Source organism: Trachypithecus francoisi, unplaced genomic scaffold (genome assembly GCF_009764315.1).
Source record: "Trachypithecus francoisi isolate TF-2019V2 unplaced genomic scaffold, Tfra_2.0 Lachesis_group2, whole genome shotgun sequence".
NCBI classification, from domain to species: Eukaryota; Metazoa; Chordata; class Mammalia; order Primates; family Cercopithecidae; genus Trachypithecus; species Trachypithecus francoisi.
In genome coordinates, this window is record NW_022681465.1 from 172,868,336 (window position 1) to 172,895,667 (window position 27,332).

Consider the following 27,332-nt stretch of genomic DNA (forward strand, 5'->3'; position numbering starts at 1 on the left):
TGCAGCAAACCACCATGTCACATGTTTACCTATGTAACAAACCAGCACATCCTGCATATGTACCCCTGAACTTAAAAGTTCTAAGGAAAAAAAAAAAAGACATATTCCCCCAACTGCTGGGCAAGCCAACTCCAGAAATTGCTCTGCCGCTTTGATCAAGGTCATGACCCCACTGCAGAGCAGGTCATAACAATGACCAGTTGCCTCAGGACAATTCTGAATGGCCATCCCAGCTTCCGAGCTACCCAAAAGATCAGTCCAGGCCTTATGGTAACTGCAACCACAGCCTAATGTCTCCGTCCGCCCAGCTCTGCTTCCTTTGCTTCTCCTGGCAGGTACTGCTCCTAAAAGCACCTCCCAAGTCAACTTCCTGCACATGAATCTCTATCTCAAAGTCGGCTTCCTGGGAAACTCAGCCCGTACTAGCCACCCACACATATTCTCCTCAGCTGTGTTACATGATTGAAATTTACTCCAACCCTGACCTCTGCATCCCACTTGCTGCTGCTCACCTCTGCAGCCAACTTACCCAAGGAGCATCTCCCAGGACACTTCATCAGAGCTAAATGCTGAGGAAAACAGTGATGTGGCAGTACTTGCTAGTGACCATCTTTTTGATTTGAGACTGCTGATTATTCAAGAAAGCTATACTTGGTAGATTTATAAACATTATATGTAGTAAAGAATTTCCAGCAAAGGGGAGGGGAGAAGAAAGAAAACTATTTGGGAGCACAAAGCCTTTTCTCTTGCTTTAAAACAGAATACTATCAGAACAAAGTGTGAAAAATGAGTGCATATATGCAAATTCACATAAAAACTCGGGTATCAATAAATAAAAAAATAGAAAATCACAAAAAAACAAAGGTATCAAAGGCTTTTATTGATTTAATTTTCCATTCAACTTATCAATGCTATCGCAAATTCTAAGGAAACTGGACTTAGGTGAAATTTTTTAATTGTGAAGATACAGATCTAAGAACAGAAGGATAATTATGTGCTAGCTTATATATAGTTCCTTGTAAAAATAATGATACATGAAAAATTAGTAGAAAATGAAAATCTGCAGTTATCTGATATCTGGAAATGTTAAGCAATTTCCCCTGCATCTTAGCTCTAATCACTTTTGCAGAACAATCAAGCATATTTGGGTGAAGAGAGTATTTAATTATTCCATTTTTATTAATAGTGTAGTGTGCCCTTCAGAGCTTGGCATAGTCTTTAAGAATCATCTGAAGTTTCTGGCTCAGCATGATGTTCCCTTTGGCCTTCAGTCTGCCACTAAAGAATGCCTGCAAGGAGAGGATGGAAAAAGAGTGCCAATTGTTACCATGTTAGAGTTTCTTTTTTTTTTAAGATCATTATTCAGGCTGAATACAATTTAGTTAATAATTCTGGACAACAAAGGCAACTTTTATTTAGCAATGACAATTTAATAACTAGATAGCACATACTTTTTAGATATCTAAAAAAGAAAAAATGACTCCTGTGTATTTTAGAAAACTATACAATAATTTATCTGAACTCACGGATCTGGGAGTTCTGTTTCAACCTACGTTTCTGGCTTTACTTTAGGTTCTTACATGTGAATTTGAGACCATATTAATAAAAGGCTACACTGTATTCCTAATAAAAATATTCAATTCAGAACTTTTAAAAGCAGATTTAAAATATTTACTACAGTTTCATGAACTAGAAAGCCACGAAATGACAAATTAGAGACTATAACACAACAGTAAACAGATCACGGCTGTAGCATCAGAACGCCTAAGTTAAATTCCAGGTCTGCCCCTTAATAGCAAGGTGAGCTTGAGAAAATGCTTAGATAACGTGGCCTCTCTGAGCATCAATCTCCTCATCCATACAACGCATAACAGTACCTAAATAACACAACTGTATTGTGTGCGTTAAATAAAATAATGTGTACAGTGCGTAGTTTAGTTTGACGTGATAAGAGAGTATTAATTCACGATCATTACGCAGCAAAAGCTTGTGTGTTAAAAAACGAAGGGTTCCTGTAGCAGTTCTGTATCTAACCTGATACAGAAACTGGTGCAAGTTCCTTAAGTTCTCCTTCAGCGCAAATTCCCTATCAGTAAAATAAAAATAATCAATCATCGTTTTTACAGCTTACATAAAATAGGAAGTGAAAAAGCCTCTAGATTTCTAGCTAAATGGAAAAAACAGTGATACCTATACACACTTAGCATTACAAAGCAACTCCACAAATACAATCTCACTTAAGAATCATCGCGGTCAACTTGAAGTGGGCATATCAGCAGTTCTTACCCCGCTTGACAGATGAGAAACGGAATTTCAGAGAGCTTATTAAATAACCTGCTCAAGTCTACAGAGCCAGCAAGAGGTAGAGCCAGGGCTTAAACTCAAGTGTTCTTTGCTCAGCAATGCTTGTTAACAATACTTGTTAACTAGCACCACTTAGTCTCAGAAGCAAACCCTCCTAAACTGGAGAAAAGGCGACAACTTTTTATTCCAGAAATGGTAAGAGAGAGCTCATTCGGTCACAATGAAATTCATTCAAACAGGAGACCAGAATTTCAAAACTAAGATTTCTTTCACTATGCAGTTACAAAAAACAAACAAACAAAACGATGGTCTGCAACTCTGCAGGGAAAGAGTCAGTACTTAGGCCTGCCTGCTAGGTACTAAACTCTGAAAGAGATTTACAACCTAAAACAAGAACACCTAATTACTTGAAGTAAAAATATCAATTTTGAACATTTTTGAGCAGAAGAATTTTGTACATAAATCTTTCCTCCTATCTATTTTCTTATTTCTTAAAGCTCTTAACGATACGTCCATATTGCCAGTTTCCAAACTCTGCACTGCCATGCACCGGACATCTCAGCAAATCCTCTCAGGGGTACTTTGGAATGCTGTTGATTTGGAAGGAAAATACAGTCATACTGGTTGAACACAAACAACTAATTGTTTTGAACTACTTCATAAATGAAACTGTCAGGTATATGGTTTGGCCTAGGAATGCAATGCAAAAAGTAGTAGACTATAAACTGCCATCAAGGAAGAAGGTCTGGAAGCACTGTGCTTTCCAGAAAGGCTATACCAACTATTGATTAATTGATTGAGACAGGGTCTTGCCCTGTCACCCAGGCTACAGCTGCATGATCACGCTCACTGCAGCCTAAACCTCCTGGGCTCAAGTGATCCTCCCACCTCAGACTCTCAAGTAGCTGGGACCACAGGTGTGTGCCACCACACCAGGCTAATTTTTTTTTTGATAGAGACAGGATCTCACTATGTTGCCCAGGCTCAAACTCCTGGACTCAAGCAATCCTCCTGCCTTGGCCTCCCAAAGTGCTGGAACTACAGGCACCAGACATTGTTCCTGGCCTATACCAATTTTATATTCCCTCCAGCTCCAAGTAAATTATCTTATCCTAACCTTAAAAATACTATTTTCTTACACTTTGAAAACATGAGGCAAAAATAACCTGCTTTAATTTGTATTTTTGGATACTGGGAAAATTTTTTTTTCTTTCGTATGTTAGTCATTTCTATTTATTTCATTAATTACTGTTCCATACCTTTTGTTCACTTTTTCTTTTTATTATTATGATACTTTAAGTTCTAGGGTGCATGTGCACAACGTGCAGGTTTGTTACATATGTATACATGTGCCATGTTGGGGTGCTGCACCCATTAACTCGTCATTTACATTAGGTATATCTCCTAATGCTATCCTTCCCCCCTCCCTATCCCCCAAGACAGGCCCTGGTGTGTGATACTCCCCACCCTGTGTCCAAGTGTTCTCATTGTTCAATTCCCACCTATGAATGAGAACACGCAGGGTTTGGTTTTCTGTCCTTGCAACAGTTTGCTCAGAATGATGGTTTCTAGCTGCATCCATGTCCCTACAAAGGACATGAACTCATCCTTTTTTATGGCTGCATAGTATTCCATGGTGTATATGTGCCACATTTTCTTAATCCAGTCTATCATTGATGGACTTTTGTTCACTTTTTCTATTGAGATAGTAGTGCTTTCCAGAATTTTTGGAATTACACTATGTATCATCGTTTTATTTTTTTCCCTCGATTTATGGAAATATACTATAGGGTCCGACATGCAGAAGTTTCTAATTTCTAGATAGCCTAAACTACTGATAATGAGCTTTCATTCCTTACTTTTATATTTTCTTTAATCTACCTGAGTATTAACTGAATGTCTACAGTATACTAGGGCAACATTCTAGGCTAGGCTGACTATCTGTCCCTGTTCTCACAGAGCTACCATTAAACTAGGGGAGTCAAAAAGTAAAATGCAAACAAATAATTAAAGCCTATTATAAATGCAATGAAGGAGAAAACAGGTTGTTATCAGAATGTAACAGGAAGAAATTACTTTGGATGAAATGAAGCCAGCCATGCAAACAGCTAGGGGGAGAAATTCCAGAAAAGGCAAATGCATAGACATTGAAGGAGTAAAAGCAGACGGGAAGGAACTGAGGAAGGACAAAATAACAATAAAATAACTAGAATTAGCATTATAGGTGACGAGGCAAGCGGCATGGGATGCAGCCGGAAAAGGGAGCAAGGGAAAGGAACATCAAATACGACACGGTACCAGCTAGTTTGGATTTTACACACATGCAAAAGGAAACCTTGGAGATTTTTATCAAGTGGGATGATAAATATGAACCAGTAATTAATGAAAGTAGTAGAAATGACTAACATAAATAATCTAATCTGATTTACATTTTTAAAGGATTACTCTGGCTCCTGGGTGGAGAACCACAGACTGAATGGGAGAGACAAGACTGGAGGAAGTAAGACAGGTGAGAGATGACGGAGGCTGGTATCACGGTGATATCTCTAGAGAGGAAGAGAAGATGAATTCAAGATATATTTTGGAGAAAGATCAGACAGAAGTAAGGATGAAAAGGATACAGAAGGGCAGAAGGAATCTAAGATAATGTTTACATTTCTGGGCTTATTAATTTGGGTAAATAGATGACGGTGCCACTGATTAAGAAGGAAGAGACGGGGGGAGAAAAATAAATCACAAGTTCTATTTTGGTCACAGAAAGTTTGACATGCCAGTAAGTTTCTCATCGGAGTGGTCAAGCAGAGGGGTGGTTCTATCACTATGGAACTCAGAGAAGATCAAGTGGAGCCAAATTCCTCGCCTGCAGGCCTTTGTACTCGTTGTTTCCTTAGCCTGATGACTCATTCTGATACTCTGTTCAAGTCTCCATCAGGCATTTCAGGTACCTTAGAAAACCCCCAGAAGGTATTTTAAACAGCCCAATGTAACATAGTTCCCCTGTCCTGTCGCAGTCCCGCTCAAGGGTTGGCAAACAACAGCTGGAGAACCAGATCTAGTCCGCTGTGTGTTTCTGTCAAGTTTTATTGTAACACAGTCACACTCCATTGTTTACATATTCTGCATGGCTACTTCAAGGCTACAATGGCAAAGCTGAAGAGCTGCAATAGAGACCATCTTGCCCACAAAGCCTGAAATATCTACTATGTAACCCTTTACAGAAAAAGTTTGCCGGTCATTGCTTTAACACTGTACTCAGCCTTATTTTTCCCTAACTTGAAATTTTATTTCTTTTGCATTCGTACACTAAAAGGAAGCTCCATACAGTAGGGTTTTGTCTTAATTCAGCCGATACCTAGAACCTGAATCAGAGTAGGTACTAAATAAATTCCTGGAAAGAAATTAACAGAGGGTTCACTGCACTGCGAAGCACTATAGCTCTTCATACATATTATTGGGTTTAGTTCTTATAACAAGCCTTTGTAAATACTGTCATTATTAAACTCATTTTACAAATAAGAAAATTAAGGCTTTTGGATGTCAGGACCAAGATTCAAATTTAGATTTTATCTGATGCCAAAGACTACTTTTTACCTACTATACTACTTTACAATTCCTTTTAGTCTTTCTCTACAGGAAAGTCGTATATTTCCTCATTTATTCCCATTACTCCTATGTGAAAGCTATTCTTAAATAACTGCACTCAGCCATTTGTTTGAACTGCTTCATTCTAAGAATCAATAAGTTAGTTCCCTTGGGATTTCTAACTACATAATCACAAATGGAAAATAACAAATTCTTCTCCTCCATTCTAATTGCCACATCAATTACTTTAATTTTCTATATTTGTGGATTGGCCAAAAGTTTCAGAATAATATTAACTAAATAATGGTCACAGAAGGCACTCTTGATTTAATCATGATTTTCCACTGAAATGCCTGTAAGATTCACCCTAAGACAGACATCGGCTATTATGTTAAAATACCCTTCTAGTTCCAATATTCAATGATTTCTTAATCTTATATATTGGGAATGTCTAATTTTATGTAGTATCTACTAATATCATATGGTTTTTCACCGTTGAACACATAACAGAACATATTAAAAAATATAGGTGTGGGTTCAGTCTTAAAAAGTGTCAGCTGAAACTCCATTAAAAAAGAAATATATGACCTGTCAACCAGAATATCAGTAGCAACTATGTCATCTTCAGAGTTGTAAGAAATCCGGCTTACTAATCAGAATTTGGGAGTCAGCTTAAAAACTGCAATTGTCAAAGAGGAAACAATAACACAATGAATAAATGAACATTTGAGAACATTACCTTCTGAGGGTCAAGCTTGCCCAGGACCACCTCCATGAAATCTTCATCTGAAAGTATGATTGTTGTATCAGCAGCACCTTTTGCAGGGCCTTGGTACACTTTTCCAGAACCACTCTTCAGGTCAATAGCTGGGAAAAATAGGAAGAAACCAATGTGTATCTTTTTCTCTCCACAAAATGAGGGTAAGATAAACCAAGTAAAATGCAGACATTTCTATAGTTTCCACATTAATGTGGCACTTATTCTACACTATTCTCTTGATTATACATTATCTATCATTTAGAAAAAAGCAAAATAGAGAAATACAGGAATACAGAAATTCAAGGTAAAGAAGTGGAACTTCCAGTTCTGTAGTGGCTCAGGTCATGGTCTGCAACCACCACCATCACCTTGAGTTTATAGACACTTATAAGATCACAGCTAAACTTATTGCAGAAGTGAAGAAATAGACTATATTCATTTTCTCTTAGTGGCAGAATTCATTATAGGCATCTTACTGTTGATATTTAGCTCTGTATTTATGTAATAACTAAGCTTCTGAAAGAGTCCATAACAATTTCAGTCATACTTTACAGCATTCAATGAGGGAGGGGTGAGGTAACAGATGACAACATGGCATCTGAAAACTCGGAGACCCCTGAGGATCCTATTAGGATGTATACTTTACAAACCACAAAGGGCTACTACAAGAGAAAGAAGGAACTGTTTTTGTTTATGCCGCCTTCCCTTAATATTAGAAGGTCTTTGCTGGCACAAACATTGTTTTGTCTTTGTATCCCCTGTACTTCCTTGAAGAGAAAATACTTAGGAGTTATTTGTTAAATGGAAAAGCACATGAAAGAAGGATGTGTAACCCCTCCTCTATCTGTTTCATACTTCTAGTCACGCAGCCAACATCCTCAAGCACACACATCAGGCTCAAAACCACAGCATTAGTTTTGACTCTTTCTCATTCCTATTGTTTTTTAGACATAATTAGTAGCTAAGTTAGCCAATTCAATCTTAGCAATAGTTCTATATAGGCCCTCTCCTCTTCATTATTACCATTTCCTTAATTGAGGTCTTCCTTTTACTCTGCAGTGCAACAACCTTTGTTTCCTCAACTCCAGTATTTCAGCTTTCCTGACACACTGCCTCTAAATAATTATTCCTATGGATTTAAAAAAATAAAAGGCATCCTGTCTATTCATATTTGTAGTCTCCACCTAGCAGAGAACTTGGCATATAAATACTCAAATGTTCATTGAATGAACCAATCCTCCCATTCTCTGAAAGCAGAGAGCACCCTTTTCCATGTCTCTTAACACTTGTGTTCTACAAGAATTATGTATATACATGTACAGGTCCACAATTCCTTATCTGAATGAACTGCTTCAGGCTGATGTGTTTTGGAATTTGGAATCAGATTTTAGGAAGGAAATATAATACATAAAACATGTATTCCATATTACAAATGGCCCCCAACAGTGCAACAATCTATAAACAAGTATATTACTTCTATACTTGTCTAACTCACATTAGGTGAGTTAAAGACAATCGATAGCATCATGTAAGTTCAAGTCAGGCTTCACCACCAGTGAATCATGAGAAAAAAACTGTTCATTTTTAGAGCTTTCTGGTTTCTGGAGTTTCAGATAAGAGTACCTATGTTTTAATTTTCAGGAGCAGACTATTCTGTAGGCCACATAAATCCTCTGATTCTTTATCTTCCTTATGCCTTTATGTCATCTTTCATTTTCTCTGATTTTTTACTGTTGCTTAGAACAATAAAATAGGATACAAAGGGTTTACTATAACAACTCCTGGCTGGGTTTAGAAATTAATAGCAATAAATACTATAAAATATGTTAGTTACTTATGAAGTATCTCACTGGTATCATATTATACTTACATATTTCACTCACACTATATAAAAAATAAACATCACTATCCATACAATAAATGCATTATTTTAATAAAAGGTAAAGCATCAGTTTCAGAACCTTTTTTTAAAAGGCAGCCATACTATTTTCTAAAACTATGCTTTCTACATGGCTTTTAACACTCATTCAACAAATACAGAGTCAGGCTAGTTATTATGTGTTATTGACCATACTAGAAGCTAGACATAAACAAACTGTAGCCATTTCTCAGGGTTAAGTCCAAAGTCAAATGAGAGAAAACATACAATTATAAATGACCATAATACAGTAAGATAACTGTGACAAGCAACAGACTCTGTTGAAAGGGAATTTAGGGACTTAGTCTTCTACCTCCTATCCTTTTTCATCTTTTCAACCTAATTGAAGAATCGCTAGGAAAATAAAGGTGAGGTCAGAATATTCTATAAATAAAAGTTTGTGCCATGATTAAGGATGTGAGTTACACGGCAGATGCAAAAGATCTGATAGAATATTTTTTCTTTATTCTTTTTATCCTCTAATTTCTCTTTCTTCACAAAATGGTACCAGGGTCCACTTGGACCTCCACAAGTGAAAAGAAATATGACTGCTTTCTCTCTGTAGCAAGATGTTTTATATTGGGTGCATGGCACTCTAATAGATAATTCCCCTAGACTAGATACTAAACAAACACCTTTGACTACAATCTGTATATATCTAGAAAATAGTGATTTTATATTGATAATTAAGATAATCCAAATTATTATTTTGGTATGAAGAAAATAACTTTATAACTGTCAAACACCATGACTTAAAAATACTTCATTTTGGCCGGGCGCGGTGGCTCAAGCCTGTAATCCCAGCACTTTGGGAGGCCGAGACGGGCGGATCACAAGGTCAGGAGATCGAGACCATCCTGGCTAACACGGTGAAACCCCGTCTCTACTAAAGAATACAAAAAACTAGCCGGGCAACGACGCGGGCGCCTGTAGTCCCAGCTACTTGGGAGGCGGAGGCAGGAGAATGGCGTGAACCTGGCAGGCGGAGCTTGCAGTGAGCTGAGATCCGGTCACTGCAGTCCAGCCTGGGCGACAGAGCGAGACTCCGTCTCAAAATAAAAAAAAAAAAAAATACTTCATTTTGACTTGATGAATTTGATAAAGATGCATGTAGCCAAGATGACTGTTTAAACTACTTTCAAGGGTTACAATGAAATCTTAAAACAGGTATTTTCATTTCAATTGATTCCCTACATCACACACACACACACACACACACACACACCCCTTTGGACATTCCCAAACCTATTCATTCCCACGGGAAAAGAAAAAAAACTTACCTAAAAAGGTAAGATTTACCTACCTTCAAAGGTCTTTGTTAAAAAGATACTTTTTATTTACTAAGAACTAAGAATATTATAAAATCAGGGCTATAACTTACTCCACTTAGCCCCAATATTTCCGCCTTTGGTTATATGCCACTCAAATACAGCATTTACTTTCTTCACCACCTCAGGCCCAACATCCTTTAGGCGGCGTCCTATTTCCTCAAATACGAGCGTACTCTGAAGCTTCCCACCCTAACAACAACAACAACAAAATTCACTTTAAAAGTTCTGTAAAAACAACTCAAGGAGAAAAGTGATTATAAAATATATGTGCAAAAAAAATGACTTTTAAAAACTCTGTACATAAGTCAGTTTTCTTCATACAATGTGTCTTTCATACTTTCTTTATATTTATATACATCACTCAGAGCCTCAGTGCTCTTACTAAGAGGATTTTACTTTTATTAGAATTCAGAAATAATATTTTAAAAGAAAAATAGGAACTGGACATCCTATGTTGAGCTAACTTTAGAAAGATCCTGATCAAATTAATCAACTTCTATGGTCTCATTTTTTTATGTATAAAATGGGACTACATTACATGAAGTCTGAATTTCTTTATGGCTCTAAAACTTCTTAAGTTTTGGGGGTTTTTTTGTTTGTTTTCTTTTTTTTTTTTTTTGAGACAGACTCATTGCCCAGGCGAGAGTGCCGTAGCGTAATCTCAGCTCAATGCAACCTCCACCTCCAAGGTTCAAGTGATTCTCCTGCCTCAGCTTCTTGAGTAGCTGGGATTACAGGAGCCCACCATCAAGCCGGGCTAATGTTTGTATTTTCAGTAGAGACAGAGTTTCACCATGTTGGCCAGGCTGGTCTTGAACTCCTGACCGCAGGTGATCTAACCACTTCAGCCTCCCAAAGCGCTGGGATTACAGACATGAGGCACTGAGCCTGGTCTAAATTTTTTTTTGTTTTTCTTAGCCTATTCTTAAGGAATTTTAATTTTCAGTCAGTTATGTGGTTTATAACAGACAATTAAAGATCATGGGGATCAAAACCTCAACATTACAAAGCTAACATTTCAGAAATAAACATTTTTATCAAAAGTCTCAGTGTGCTAATAAAGAATACAATGTTTTAATAAATTCCACACACTATTGGTTTATATATTTGCATACAAAGCTTTATATAAATCTTTAAATCAAGAAAAAGGTACAGGATATTCAACTTTTTAATCTATTTTTCTCCAAAACGCTGTTTGCTTAAGGTTCTGATTAAACAACTGATTTATTTACTCTAAAACTAGAAAATTATGTTCTCTTGAAAGATAATTCTGCAAAACAAGTTTTTTAAAGTTTATAAATTGCCAGAGTATTCCTTCTATTCCAAGTGGTTTTGAAATTAATGTCTTTCACTTCAAGAATTAAGAATAGTTTCATGGTTGTTAATTTTCTAAAGTAGCCTAACCATTCTTAAAGTCACCTTAACTGAAATTCCTAAATAAGGAAGTGGCTTGGATACTAATCTTTATAACCTACCTCAGAGGGGGTCTTAGCTGAAGTATCAGATGTTGGTGCAAGATCCACATATGCATTTGAAATGACAATGTCTCCACTTTCTTGGACCTCAAGAGGAGAAGGAAAAAAAAAGATTTATTCTGATTACAATGGAAGTGTAATTTCACTGTGAAACAGTACAAAGTTTAAAATTTATATTTTTGCCTCATATGAAAAAGAATATAATAATGCAGATAAAATAAAAGGCTGATAAAGTAAATGTCAAGATGAATAAACACAAAGGCTTTCTGATTTCATACAACTGTTACTAACCCTGGCTTTATAATCAACTGGAGCCCTTAGAAAAAAAAAAAAACCTTATGAGGTCCCATCCCCCAAAATTCCAATGTAAATACGCAGATAGAGACTGGGCCTTGGCATTTTGGGCATTTTTTTAGGGGGAAGTGGGGATTAGGGGATGAACTCTTATAAATAGAATTCAGTCCATGCTGAATCCTTATAAATAGTAAAAGGCATAGCACAATAGTCACATGAGGCAGTGGTACTCACAGTACATTTGTTCTGCTAATATAGAATAAAACTGGCTAGGAACAAACCATAATAGTGTTTTTTAAGTAGTAATTCCAGGTCTTATCTCAAGAGGAAGTGTACACAGCATAAGTTAAATGCCTAAATAGGCTTTTATCAAAATGGTCATTAAAGGAACTCAAATTCTAATTCCTAGTTCCTCATTTCAAATTATTCCAATGGCTATTCTTTCATAAAAATTGTGGTATTGCTACAAATGTATAGGATAAGTTTCTAAAGTTTAAGGTAGCATTTATTAAAACTTTGATTTTTAACAATCAAGAAGATCATTCTCTTGACTACATCTCATCATATTTTGGAGGAAAAAAGATCTTTCAAGTAATTTGTTCTCTTTACTTCAAATTACATACATTGAAAAGCATGGAAAGAGATAATTAATTCACAAAATGCACTTTAGTAAATTACTTTATTGTTACCAAGTCAAACAAATCATTTTAAAACACTGGTTTAAAATGTTTCTTATATCTTAAGAATGGAATGGAAAGGAGGAATGGAAGAAGGGAGGGAGAAAGTGAGAAAAGCAGGAAGGGAGAGAAGGAGTCCTAAAACTAATAGAAAAAGAATATCTATAATCACTGAAGAAAAATATAGCAAATATGCTGAAAAGATAAAACAGCATGCTTAGGATTTAACAAAATGGCAAGAATACTTTATATTTAGACATTTAATCATTTCTCAGCCCTTCAAGTTTGTATCCATACAATTATTTACATACTATTCATCACCAGAATTGCAGGAAAATAAAAACCTGTAATATAGGCACGGTCCTTAACACTTTTAGAGTTCATAATCTCAATCAAAAAGCAAAATTTACTCATACAAAACAAATTAGGAAATGTGAGGGCTCCAAAATATGTGGCACAGATATTAGCTACAAAGGCTTACAGAGAACACTAATTTGAGTGTATGTACGGGTAGGAAAGTGGGGAATAGTAAGAGACTGTCTCTAAGAGCAAAGTGGAGCTTGAACTTAAGCCTAAAGGACAGGGAAAATTTAAAAAGTAAAATAAACAATATGTACAGATTAAGCAGGAAAATGATACTGCAACCAACAGAAAGGAATTAGGAGTAAGACAACCATGTAAGAAGAATTTTGCAGAGTTATCTATTTGTGAAAGAAAACATGATACAAAAAAGACATTTGGGGCCTGGAATCAAAGCTTTGAAGCCATGCTGATCTGGTTTCTATGCCAGCTCAACCACTTGCTGTGTGACCATGAGCAAGTTATTTAGGACACCTAGATTAGATTTTCTTAGGAACCTAGATTTTCTTATATTTACATGCAGATTTATTATGTATATTAAACACAATACTATTGCCAGTTTATAGGTTCTCAATAAATGAAAGCTATTACCATTATCATTGGAGTTGTTTAATATGCTCTATATAGCATGAAATGATCAAGCCAAAAAGTATTACCCTGGTCAACTGTGTTAACAAAAACTGTCTTTCAATAACTTGCAAATAAAACAATGATTGCATGTCCTTTTAGTATTTTACTGGAGCACTGCTAACAGCCTCACCCCAAAATAACCTCACTCTATAGGGAGGTACACCTTTATTTGGCTTGTCATTTACTATTTGCTAGGCCCAGACTCTGTGATGTACTTGTTAATTTGTGGATTTTTGTGTAATCAAGATGCATATGATTTCTGTCCACAGAAAAATCATAAAGGGTAAGATTTTATTGTTCTGCAGGATATTAACTAATTTTGTCTCTAACTCTGCAAAATTATTTTAGAACGACTTTCCTATTGGACCATATAAACATGCTGTTCTAACTGTCTTTTGAACATGTTTTATCATATTGCAAGATCCTTCATTAATGAGTCAAATAGATTTCTGTCGTGTTTTCACTGTATATCTGTCTGAGTCATGCCTTTAACATTTTTAAGATGATATTTTGACAATGACTTGATTGACTAGTTGAGCCAAAAAGACATGGTTGGTTGGGTTTTCAGAATATCTGGGCCACTGCTACATAGATAGGTACCAATTTAGATGAAAATAAAAGAGAAAATAAAACACAAGGTGCAAAACACTTCTTTTTTCTTTTTTTAAAAAAGTTTTGCTTAATAAATAAAAAATAAAAACTTTGAAAATCCCAGACAAGATGTATCTTATTTTTAATTAAAAGTTACAAAAAGAAATTTTCTATCCATAGTACTAACCAAAAAAAAAAAAAAAAAAGATAAGATGGAACACAAAGATAAAGCATGTGAGAAGGGTGGCAAAGCAAAATTCATACCTTGGTTTGAAAATGAATTCTGTTTCCTTCCTTCCACATCTCAGTTTGTAGAGTTTGTCCTGGATATACTGGTTTTGCAAAACGAACCTTTAAAAAAGAGTTGTGGGGTTAAAAATGTTTTAAAAGGAAACTCTTACTTGGAGAAAAAAATTGGAAAGCAAATTAGAGAGCACAAAAGAAAAAACAACTCGAGGTTTAAAGATATTTAAATTCGGAGGGCGGAGCAAGATGGCCGAATAGGAACAGCTCCAGTCTCCAACTCCCAGCGCGAGTAACACAGAAGACCGGTGATTTCTGCATTTTCAACTGAGGTACTGGGGTCATCTCTCTAGGGAGTGCCGGACAATCGGTGCTGGTCAGCTGCTGCAGCCTGACCAGCGTGAGCTGAAGCAGGGCGAGGCATCGCCTCACCTGGAAGCGCAAGGGGGAAGGAAATCCGTTTTCCTAGCCAGGGGAACTGAGACACAAACACCTGGAAAATCGCGTAACTCCCACCCCAATACTGCGCTTTAAGGAAACAGGCACACCAGGAGAATATATCCCACACCTGGCCGGGAGGGTCCCACGCCCACGGAGCCTCCCTCACTGCTAACACAGCCGTCTGCGGCGATCTATCCGCAAGGCAGCAGCGAGGCTGGGGGAGGGGCGCCCGCCATTGCTGAGGCTTAAGTAGGTAAACAAAGCCGCTGGGAAGCTCGAACTGGGTGGAGCTCACAGCAGCTCAAGGAAACCTGCCTGTCTCTGTAGACTCCACCTCTGGGGACAGCCCACAGCTGAGGTCCAATAGGGAAAGCAGCAGGGGCCGGTGCAGAGGCGAACGACTCTGTCTGACAGCTTTGGGGAGAGCCGTGGATCTCCCAACGCGGAGGTTGAGATCCGAGAACGGACAGACTGCCTGCTCAGGTGGGTCCCTGACCCCTGAGTAGCCTAGCTGGGAGACATCCCCCACTAGGGGCAGTCTGACACCCCACACCTCACAGGGTGGAGTCATCCCTGAGAGGAAACTTCCAAAGGAAGAATCAGACAGGTACACTCGCTGCTCAGCAATATTCTATCTTTGGCAACCTCTGCTGCTGATACCCAGGCAAACAGGGTCTGGAGTGGACCTCAAGCAATCTCCAACAGACCAACAGACAGTCCTTCTGACTGTCAGACGGAAAACTATCAAACAGGAAGGACACCTATACCAAAACCCCATCAGTACGTCACCATCATCAAAGACCAGAGACAGATAAACCACAAAGATGGGGAAAAAGCAGGGCAGAAAAGCTGGAAATTCAAAAAATAAGAGCACATCTCCCCCTGCAAAGGAGCGCAGCCATCGCCAGCAACGGATCAAAGCTGGTCAGAGAATGACTTTGACGAGATGAGAGAAGAAGGCTTCAGTCCATCAAACTTCTCAGAGCTAAAGGAGGAATCACGTACCCAGCGCAAAGAAACTAAAATCTTGAAAAAAAGTGGAAGAATTGACAGCTAGACTAATTAATGCAGAGAAGATCATAAACGAAATGACAGAGATGAAAACCATGACACGAGAAATACGTGACAAATGCACAAGCTTCAGTAACCGACTCGATCAACTGGAAGAAAGAGTATCAGCGATTGAGGATCAAATGAATGAAATGAAGCGAGAAGAGAAACCAAAAGAAAAAAGAAGAAAAAGAAATGAACAAAGCCTGCAAGAAGTATGGGATTATGTAAAAAGACCAAATCTACGTCTGATTGGGGTGCCTGAAAGTGAGGGGGAAAATGGAACCAAGTTGGAAAACACTCTTCAGGATATCATCCAGGAGAACTTCCCCAACCTAGTAGGGCAGGCCAACATTCAATTCAGGAAATACAGAGAACGCCACAAAGATACTCCTCCAGAAGAGCAACTCCAAGACACATAATTGCCAGATTCACCAAAGTTGAAATGAAGGAAAAAATCTTAAGGGCAGCCAGAGAGAAAGGTCGGGTTACCCACAAAGGGAAGCCCATCAGACTAACAGCAGATCTCTCGGCAGAAACTCTACAAGCCAGAAGAGAGTGGGGGCCAATATTCAACGTTCTTAAAGAAAAGAATTTTCAACCCAGAATTTCATATCCAGCCAAACTAAGTTTCATCAGTGAAGGAGAAATAAAATCCTTTACAGATAAGCAAATGCTTAGAGATTTTGTCACCACCAGGCCTGCCTTACAAGAGACCCTGAAGGAAGCCCTAAACATGGAAAGGAACAACCGGTACCAGCCATTGCAAAAACATGCCAAAATGTAAAGACCATCGAGGCTAGGAAGAAACTGCATCAACTAATGAGCAAAATAACCAGTTAATATCATAATGACAGGATCAAGTTCACACATAACAATATTAACCTTAAATGTAATGGACTAAATGCTCCAATTAAAAGACACAGACTGGCAAACTGGATCAAGAGTCAAGACCCATCAGTCTGCTGTATTCAGGAGACCCATCTCACATGCAGAGACATACATAGGCTCAAAATAAAGGGATGGAGAAGATCTACCAAGCAAATGGAGAACAAAAAAAAGCAGGGGTTGCAATCCTAGTCTCTGATAAAACAGACTTTAAACCATCAAAGATCAAAAGAGACAAAGAAGGCCATTACATCATGGTAAAGGGATCAATTCAACAGGAAGAGCTAACTCTCCTAAATATATATGCACCCAATACAGGAGCACCCAGATTCATAAAGCAAGTCCTTAGAGACCTACAAAGAGACTTAGACTCCCATACAATAATAATGGGAGATTTCAACACTCCACTGTCAACATTAGACAGATCAACGAGACAGAAAGTTAACAAGGATATCCAGGAATTGAACTCATCTCTGCACCAAGCGGACCTAATAGACATCTATAGAACTCTCCACCCCAATCAACAGAATATACATTCTTCTCAGCACCACATCGCACTTATTCCAAAATTGACCACATAATTGGAAGTAAAGCACTCCTCAGCAAATGTACAAGAACAGAAATTATAACAAACTGTCTCTCAGACCACAGTGCAATCAAACTAGAACTCAGGACTAAGAAACTCAATCAAAACCGCTCAACTACATGGAAACTGAATAACCTGCTCCTGAATGACTACTGGGTACATAACGAAATGAAAGCAGAAATAAAGATGTTCTTTGAAACCAATGAGAACAAAGATACAACATACCAGAATCTCTGGGACACATTTAAAGCAGTGTGTAGAGGGAAATTTATAGCACTAAATGCCCACAAGAGAAAGCAGAAAGATCTAAAATTGACACTTTAACATCACAATTAAAAGAACTAGAGAGGCAAGAGCAAACACATTCAAAAGCTAGCAGAAGGCAAGAAATAACTAAGATCAGAGCAGAACTGAAGGAGATAGAGTCACAAAAAACCCTCCAAAAAATCAATGAATCCAGGAGTTGGTTTTTTGAAAAGATCAACAAAATTGACAGACCGCTAGCAAGACTAATAAAGAAGAAAAGAGAGAGGAATCAAATAGACGCAATAAAAAATGATAAAGGGGATATCACCACCGACCCCACAGAAATACAAACAACCATCAGAGAATACTATAAATGCCTCTACGCAAATCGACTAGAAAATCTAGAAGAAATGGATAATTTCCTGGACACTTACACTCTCCCAAGACTGAACCAGGAAGAAGTTGAATCCCTGAATAGACCAATAACAGGCTCTGAAATTGAGGCAACAATTAATAGCCTACCCACGAAAAAAAGTCCAGGACCAGATGGATTCACAGCTGAATTCTACCAGAGGTACAAGGAGGAGCTGGTACCATTCCTTCTGAAACTATTCCAATCAATAGAAAAAGAGGGAATCCTCCCTAACTCATTTTATGAGGCCAACATCATCCTGATACCAAAGCCTGGCAGAGACACAACAAAAAAAGAGAATTTTAGACCAATATCCCTGATGAACATCGATGCAAAAATTCTCAATAAAATACTGGCAAACCGGATTCAGCAGCACATCAAAAAGCTTATCCACCATGATCAAGTGGGCTTCATCCCTGGGATGCAAGGCTGGTTCAACATTCGCAAATCAATAAACGTAATCCAGCATATAAACAGAACCAAAGACAAGAACCACATGATTATCTCAATAGATGCAGAAAAGGCTTTTGACAAAATTCAACAGCCCTTTATGCTAAAAACGCTCAATAAATTCGGTATTGATGGAACGTACCTCAAAATAATAAGAGCTATTTACGACAAACCCACAGCTAATATCATACTGAATGGGCAAAAACTGGAAAAATTCCCTTTGAAAACTGGCACAAGACAGGGATGCCCTCTCTCACCACTCCTATTCAACATAGTGTTGGAAGTTCTGGCTAGGGCAATCAGGCAAGAGAAAGAAATCAAGGGTATCCAGTTAGGAAAAGAAGAAGTCAAATTGTCCCTGTTTGCAGATGACATGATTGTATATTTAGAAAAACCCATCGTCTCAGCCCAAAATCTCCTTAAGCTGATAAGCAACTTCAGCAAAGTCTCAGGATACAAAATTAATGTGCAAAAATCACAAGCATTCTTATACACCAGTAACAGACAAGCAGAGAGCCAAGTCAGGAATGAACTTCCATTCACAATTGCTTCAAAGAGAATAAAATACCTAGGAATCCAGCTTACAAGGGATGTAAAGGACCTCTTCAAGGAGAACTACAAACCACTGCTCAGTGAAATCAAAGAGGACACAAACAAATGGAAGAACATACCATGCTCATGGATAGGAAGAATCAATATCGTGAAAATGGCCATACTGCCCAAGGTTATTTATAGATTCAATGCCATCCCCATCAAGCTACCAATGACTTTCTTCACAGAATTGGAAAAAACTGCTTTAAAGTTCATATGGAACCAAAAAGAGCCCGCATTGCCAAGACAATCCTAGGTCAAAAGGACAAAGCTGGAGGCGTCACGCTACCTGACTTCAAACTATACTACAAGGCTACAGTAACCAAAACAGCATGGTACTGGTACCACAACAGAGAAATAGACCAGTGGAACAGAACAGAGTCCTCAGAAATAATACCACACATCTACAGCCATCTGATCTTTGACAAACCTGACAAAAACAAGAAATGGGGAAAGGATTCCCTATTTAATAAATGGTGCTGGGAAAATTGGCTAGCCATAAGTAGAAAGCTGAAACTGGATCCTTTCCTTACCCCTTATACGAAAATTAATTCAAGATGGATTAGAGACTTAAATGTTAGACCTAATACCATAAAAACCTAGAAGAAAATCTAGGTAGTACCATTCAGGACATAGGCATGGGCAAGGACTTCATGTCTAAAACACCAAAAGCAACGGCAGCAAAAGCAAAATTGACAAATGGGATCTCATTAAACTAAAGAGCTTTTGCACAGCAAAAGAAACTACCATCAGAGTGAACAGGCAACCTACAGAATGGGAGAAAATTTTTGCAACCTACTCATCTGACAAAGGGCTAATATCCAGAATCTACAAAGAACTCAAACAAATATACAAGAAAAAAACAAACAACCCCATCAAAAAGTGGGGAAAGGATATGAACAGACATTTCTCAAAAGAAGACATCCATACAGCCAACAGACACATGAAAAAATGCTCGTCATCACTCGCCATCAGAGAAATGCAAATCAAAACCACAATGAGATACCATCTCACACCAGTTAGAATGGCAATCATTAAGAAGTCAGGAAACAATAGATGTTGGAGAGGATGTGGAGAAATAGGAACACTTTTACACTGTTGGTGGGATTGTAAACTAGTTCAACCATTATGGAAAACAGTATGGCGATTCCTCAAGGATCTAGAACTAGATGTACCATATGACCCAGCCATCCCACTACTGGGTATATACCCAAAGGATTATAAATTACTCTACTACAAAGACACATGCACACGTATGTTTATTGCGGCACTATTCACAATAGCAAAGACTTGGAATCAACCCAAATGTCCATCTGTGACAGACTGGATTAAGAAAATGTGGCACATATACACCATGGAATACTATGCAGTCAAAAAAAGGATGAGTTTGCGTCCTTTGTAGGGACATGGATGCAGCTGGAAACCATCATTCTTAGCAAACTATCACAAGAAGAGAAACCAAACACCGCATGTTCTCACTCATAGGTGGGAACTGAACAATGAGATCACTTGGACTCGGGAAGGGGAACATCACACACTGGGGCCTATCATGGGGAGGGGGGAGGAGGGAGGGATTGCATTGGGGAGTTATACATGATATAAACGTTATGCACATGTACCCTAGAACTTAAAGTATAATAAAAAATAAAAAATAAAAAATAAAAAAGAAAAAAAAAATAAAAAAGAAAAAAAAAAAAGATATTTAAATTCATAAAAGACCTAAATATAATATGAAAAAATCAGTAAAATAAAGATGTAACTAGCATAAGTAAGCTGAATCTTTACCTTTCAAAGTATGGAATCAAAAAATAGTGTTTTTTATCTTGACAAATCAAGAAATAAAACCATAATCATATTAGGTAAAGTTATATAGGTACCTCAGAACAACTTAAATAGTTAAAAGTGGCACAAATTAAGTCTGAGGAATGAGGCCTGGGGTGAGTATATAGGGCAAAATAATTTCACTTTTTATTTCATAATTGTCTGTATTATTTTCTCTGTATATATATTACTGGATAATAAAAAATAGTTGTAATAAAACAAAAAGCATGAGAGTAATCAGTGCTATCAAAGGCAGTGCATCAGAAAATATATTTTCATTGCTGCATGGAGAATAAATTAAAAGCTTTCAGAACTATTTGACAATGCCTTAAACTTTTTTAAGCATACATCTTTTGGCTTAAACTTACACAAAAATAATGTGGGCATGGATATTTTGTTACTTATAATGGATAAAAATTTGAAATCAACTAAAAAGTACAGAGTTAAAACAATAAACAGTCATTATATTGCTGTAGATGTATGTTTACTGGACTTAATCAGCCACTTAACATCTTTAATTAAATTAAGGAAAATGATAAAACAGTTTAAAAAAAAAGGAAATCTTGAGTTTTCAAGGCATATGTACTGATATATATATATATATATGCACCTAATTAATTTATAAAGCAACCCAGTTGATATTAAAATTGCAACTGTGCATCCTTCCTGGTGCATGTGCAACAGAGCTATTTATAGCTACAAAAAGAAAGTGTGCTGATTGCCAGGTCAATGAAATAATAAAAATGTACGTTGCTGTAGTACAGTATCTATTTTAAGTTAAATCACTAAAACTCCTTTTCTTTTCTAAAGATAGAAAAAGGAAGTAATATTCACATTATATAATAATATACATGTACCTTAATTGCCTTGAATCTTGACACATCATTATCTGCAAACTGCTGTAAAATACGCCTGGCAGAAAATCCAAATGTACATAATCCATGTAATATGGGCTTGTCAAAACCTAGGAAAGAGAGAACACTGAGTTAGATACATGTTCCTTTAAAGTTTAAAAATCAAGTATAGTTAATTCAGGACTATAAAAATGTCTTTAGACTGCAGTAGCATGAATTATACCATCTATTTTAAGAAACACAGTAGATATTTTTTAAAGAGTATTTCCTGGGAGGAAATTATAAAATAAAGAAGAAAAAAAAAAAAAACAGGAAAAGAATGTGAGAGATCTGAAAACACAATTGTTTTCTTTAGTTTTGGTTGTAACAATGAAATTATCCAGGGTACTCTCAGTATCCACATAGGTAGATGATCCTTCCCTACTTTTCAGTTCCTTGCTTTCTCTCCAACGACCTCAGGACACCCACCCTTATGGTCCTATCCTAGACCTCGCACTAGCAGGGACTTCCATCCACCATAATCTGAATTTCAAGTGCACTATTTTCTGAACACATTTCCTACCTTTCCATATCCTTTGCATAAATGTAATAAATAACATGTTTAAAATGTTACTCAAACTACCAGTCATAAGTAGTAGTGTCTTTACATTATGTAGTTAATTAAATATCAAATAGCTAATATTTTTCATTGATACATATTATCGGCAGCTCACCTGCTAGACTAGCAAAGTTAGGATCAATGTGTAAGGGATTCCAGTCTCCACTGAGGCGGTACAAAGCAGCCTGTGGAGAAAGCATAAACATAAATAGAATTCAGTGTTTTGTTAAAATATATTAGATGAAAAATAGGAAACATGGCTAGTTATTGGTATAAGCACTGTATCATAATGTACCTGAGGCTCCGATTTTAAAAACAATTATTCATAACAATAAAGATTACATATAATGAAATGTTTTTGTAACACTTGCCACTAAAATCAGTGGGAGGGAAAAAAATGTAGAAAGGGAAGCCAAGAATTATAAATGGGGCCGGGCGCGGTGGCTCAAGCCTGTAATCCCAGCACTTTGGGAGGCCGAGACGGGCAGATCACGAGCTCAGGAGATCGAGACCATCCTGGCTAACACGGTGAAACCCCGTCTCTACTAAAAATACAAAAAAACTAGCCGGGCGAGGTGGCGGGCACCTGTAGTCCCAGCTACTCGGGAGGCTGAGGCCGGAGAATGGCGGGAACCCGGGAGGCGGAGCTTGCAGTGAGCTGAGATCCGGCCACTGCACTCCAGCCCGGGCAACAGAGCAAGACTCCGTCTCAAAAAAAAAAAAAAAAAACGAATTATAAATGGGTAAAACACTGTTACTACTGCCTAAGGAGACTCACAAAAAGAAGTCAATCAGTCTACTCCCATTTATACACAGATAAGGTAAATGTTTATAGTCTGTTCTAAGCAAGCAAAATTTATGCCAACTTTCTTATTGGGGTGTTTTAAATGGAAGCTTCTAAGACCACATCAGACATCGAAACCTCAAAGACTTCTCACTAACTTCCATTCTGCTGGTACACTAAATCCTGAACACTAGCTCACCCTGCAAGAAAACTGACTGAACTGATAGCTTGCTATTATGATAAAAGTTCTGCTCAGTCCAGATATCCACATCACTAGTTCACTTAGATAAGGTAGGATTCGCAGTATGGCCTGGATAACAACAGGGAAAAAGTCACCATACTTTCTGGCATTTAAACGGCACATTCTTCCAAGTTATAAAGCACTTACCAGTACTGAAAGGAAGAAATTCACCAGCTAATAGTAAGTGTATTTAATGTATCTGTAAACTTGACCCTTCTAGGTCAGCCTCAAGACTTCTTCCCTTTCTCATTAATTGCTGTGCTGTTTTCCAAAGACTACTGAAATGTTATGTGAAGACTAGCCATCTATTTTTAAAATTACTGATCTTTTATTACTTTTAAAATATTGATTATTTTAACAAGTTTTATTTATAGAAAATACTCTGTCATCCATAAGAAAACATGATTTTCTTTTTAATATGCGTTGCATAAACCCAATAAGCTCTCTTCCTTCCCCATCACTCCATATAATGATTCTATAGATTATTCACTTTCTCAATGACTCAATATTCTTTCTTTTACAAGTCTTCTTAATATAATGAAATCAAATAAACCATTACTGAATACTGGTGACTTGCAAGACCCTGTAAGAGATGCTAAGGAAGTAAACGATAATTTTTAAAAAGCACTTTATATAACAAAATGTTAGCAAATATATATCATGATGTTGCACACAAATGAAAGAAAGACACATTTCGGGGCCTGCAATTGTGACAGGAAATTGTCAAACACACGCTAGATCATGCGATCTGGTACCAGGCAAATCTCGATTCAGAGCCAGCTCTACCATTAATGGGCAAGTTTCTTCACCACTCTAAGCCTCAATTTCTCATTTAGAAACCTTTAGAGGCTAACAGAACTTACTCTCACAGAGTAGTTGGGAAAAGGTGGGATAAAGCTTACAAGGTATTATATTTGATACATAATACCTCAATAAATGTTAGTTATTTTTTAAAGATTATAGCAACAATATAAACAACCAAGTTTCTAAGATTAGTACTAGTATTCTTATCCCACATATATCATTCCTATATATGAAAACAATGTTCTAAAGAAATCATATTAATATGAAATATCTCACATTATTTCAATGATGGCATTGCTTTCTATAGATAACAGAGTTAGTTAAACAAAGACAAAAAAGGCTCATTATGAGAAATGACAAAAGCCAACTGACCGGATGTTTGACCCATTCAATCATAACACAAAATAAGCACTGTTCAATTAATAATGACAACTGCCAAAGCTTATCTTCTACATATTTCGAAGAAAAGGCCTATTTCACAAGGAAAGCTAAAAGTTTCTTGTTTTGTTTCATTTCTGCCTAGAAATGTCATTATAAATAACAACCACCAAAAAGTAAGAAAAAGACAAATAGCTATATATTATATTGCATATTAAAAGTAGGTGGGAGGATAATCTGTATACAAGTAAACTATTTCTTAATTTGATTTTTAAAAATTGTACCACTAAGTTAAACTAAATGCTAAATAAATAGGCTCAGGAAACTAGTGCTTTCTAAGTCCTCATATCCTCCAAAAAAACATACAAATAACGAGAACAAATAAAACTACACAAATCTCAAGCCTACAGTGCAACTATAAGACAGAGAACACTGCAAACTTCAAATTCCAGTGAGTCTTAATATAAACACCACTTTTCTATCACTGCTAACTTTTGAGCACCCTCTGAAAGCTACTGCAAAGTGGCAGGGCTGGCAGGGTGCAAAAGCAGTGCATGGAAGAGGGAAAAGGAAAATCACTCCCAGATAAATCCATCTTAAGGGCAAAAATACTGAAATGAATCCTGGAAGATTAGAGCACTGACTACAGTTAAAAGAATAGTACACCAGCCTTCCAGTGGCAGTCCCAGAAAGGCATCACTTTCTGGGATAAGAATATAAAACCGAGATATCCCCTTTGAAAACTGGATGGTGAAGGAAAAAAGAAGCAAGAGAGGAAATTAATGATCCTGCAAGATAATTTATTTTTATTTTTTTAAATAAAACACCTCCCCACAGTGCCCCTTCTTTAAAGCCACCCACTAAAGAAACTGCCTTTTGCTACACAGAGAGAAAGGGCAATTTTGAACTAAGAATCTTGGAAACCATCCCAAACCGCAAAACGCACAGAGGTAAAGATTCTTCATCTATACAATGCTACCATAAAACTAAAACTGAAAACGCAAAACAAAACGTTTCAGCAAATGAATTCCACCACCCCCCCACCCCCCGAAATAAACAAACTACCAAACAGAAGAAAACTACAGCAAAACACTCACGCATCTGGGGACGTGAAACAAACACACTCAATCCAAAATCCAAAACCTAAGAAAATAAAGGGATGACAGACGTGAAGAAATAAATAAGTAATGATTACATTCAAGAAAGAAACTGAAAGAAAAAATCAAAATCATATAAGAAATGAAGACTAAATCATAAGGTTCCCAAAGGAGAACACATTCAAATAAAAATGAAATAAGGGGATGGCAGAAAGCGCGGAAATGAACCATGAGAATGAAAATGAGATCAAGAAGGAACTAAAAAAGAACGGAAGAAAAGTAGTTGAAAGACATAAAAAGATCCAATGTACATATAAATGGAGTATCCAAAGAAAGAAAAACAAAATAATGAAAGAGAACTAATATTTAAAATTTTAATACTATAAAACTAAAAGACCTGAATATACATATTAAAAAGGCCCACCAGTATATAAAGAAGACTGACCTGCAACATGCAAGACTGAGACATATCCCAGCAAAACCATTAGACTTAAAAGGCAAAAATAATCTTGAGGGCCTCAGAGTAAAGATCAAGTAACTTACAGGGGAAGATAATTAGATTGGCATCTGACTTTTCAAAGGCAACATACAAAGTAAGACAACAATGATGCACCATTTTTAAGAAATAAGATTTTATATCCAACAAAGCTGTCCCTTCAAGTATCTAGGGTAAATAGTTTTAAACATACAGAAACCAAGGCAACACTATACACATGGGCCCTTCTTGGGGTACCTTCCACAGAAGGAGCTTCATCCAACTAAGAGCTGACTAAGAAGCTTTGGCAAAAGGGTTGACATATTCAATTGCAAATATAAAACTGAAAGATGCAGAAAAGTGGAAATAATATATAAATGTTAAATGCTCTAAACAATAAAAATAATGCATCCCCCAAAATGGGAACAGTAAGAGGGGAAAAAGGAAGTAAAATAAGCTCTTTTGACTGTTATACAAGAAACAAATGAAGTCAAGGGACAGCAATAAAAACTAAAAAACTAGACAGTCATGGATTAAATGGGAAAATGAGGCACTAAGGTCTTTAAAAAAGGCATATATGACTTTTGCTTCTGGCCATAATATAGGACCTGGAATGGACTTACTCTTCCACCATAAACAACTAGAAAAATTATAAAGAAAAAGGTGGGGGTTACCACTGTTCCTAGACACTGGAAAGCAGGCAATGCAGGACTACAATTCTTTACAGAAAAGAAACAAACAAGATGAGCTCTACAACTGTACCGCTTCCTTCTGACAGCAGTTCCCAGAATGCAATTCAGAAATCTCAAACATAGCAAAGTGGTCTCATTGAGTTACAAATATAGATTAGAATTCTGAAAGGATGATGCAGCTGAATTTGTGTGTACTGAAGAGGAGGAAGTTACACAGAAAAATAACTCCAGAAATCTAAATGGGGGTCTCACTGAGGGCCATAAAAAAAGGTCCTGGAAGATGACACACCACATGAAGAAAGAGGCCATGTGGGGAAGATTCGAAGCACCCCACCCAATAGCTAGCACTAAAACCCTGGATATGCAAAAGAAGCCATCTTGGAACCTTCCAGCCCTTCCCAGCTGCCATCTAAAAGCAGATACACCATTTGTAGCAGAAGCCCTGCCCAGCTGCCATCTAAAAGCAGATACACCATTTGTAGCAGAAGCCCTGCCCAGCTGCCATCTAAAAGCAGACACACCATTTGTAGCAGAAAGATCACCCAGTCAGCCCAGAGTCTTGGAAAATAATACATCATTGTCAAAAAAAAAAACAAAAAAACAGGTAGTAGTTATAAATGTATGGTCATTTTTTTGGTTTCTCAATGATTTGTTTTTGATTCCCAATGATTTATCTCAAACTTTCACCTACAAACAATCAGTGAAGTGAAGGTGACACATACTGGAAACTAAAGACGATGGGTACTGTGGCAGCCTAGA

General features: G+C 37.1%; 1 protein-coding gene across 2 annotated transcripts in view; it reads right to left on the reverse strand.

The window, feature by feature from the left end:
* Positions 1-860: 860 nt before the first annotated feature.
* HSD17B4 (hydroxysteroid 17-beta dehydrogenase 4) overlaps positions 861-27,332 on the reverse strand; it is a 97,437-nt gene continuing 70,965 nt past the window's right edge. For both annotated transcript variants that reach the window (XM_033181465.1, XM_033181466.1), the window contains exons 18-24: positions 22,218-22,287; positions 21,508-21,614; positions 14,187-14,273; positions 11,371-11,457; positions 9,946-10,084; positions 6,626-6,753; positions 861-1,289 (exon numbers count right to left, since the gene is read on the reverse strand). In XM_033181465.1, coding sequence (XP_033037356.1) covers positions 1,200-1,289; positions 6,626-6,753; positions 9,946-10,084; positions 11,371-11,457; positions 14,187-14,273; positions 21,508-21,614; positions 22,218-22,287 — 708 coding nt within the window. In that variant the 3' untranslated portion in view covers positions 861-1,199. The remainder of the gene's footprint in view (positions 1,290-6,625; positions 6,754-9,945; positions 10,085-11,370; positions 11,458-14,186; positions 14,274-21,507; positions 21,615-22,217; positions 22,288-27,332) is intronic.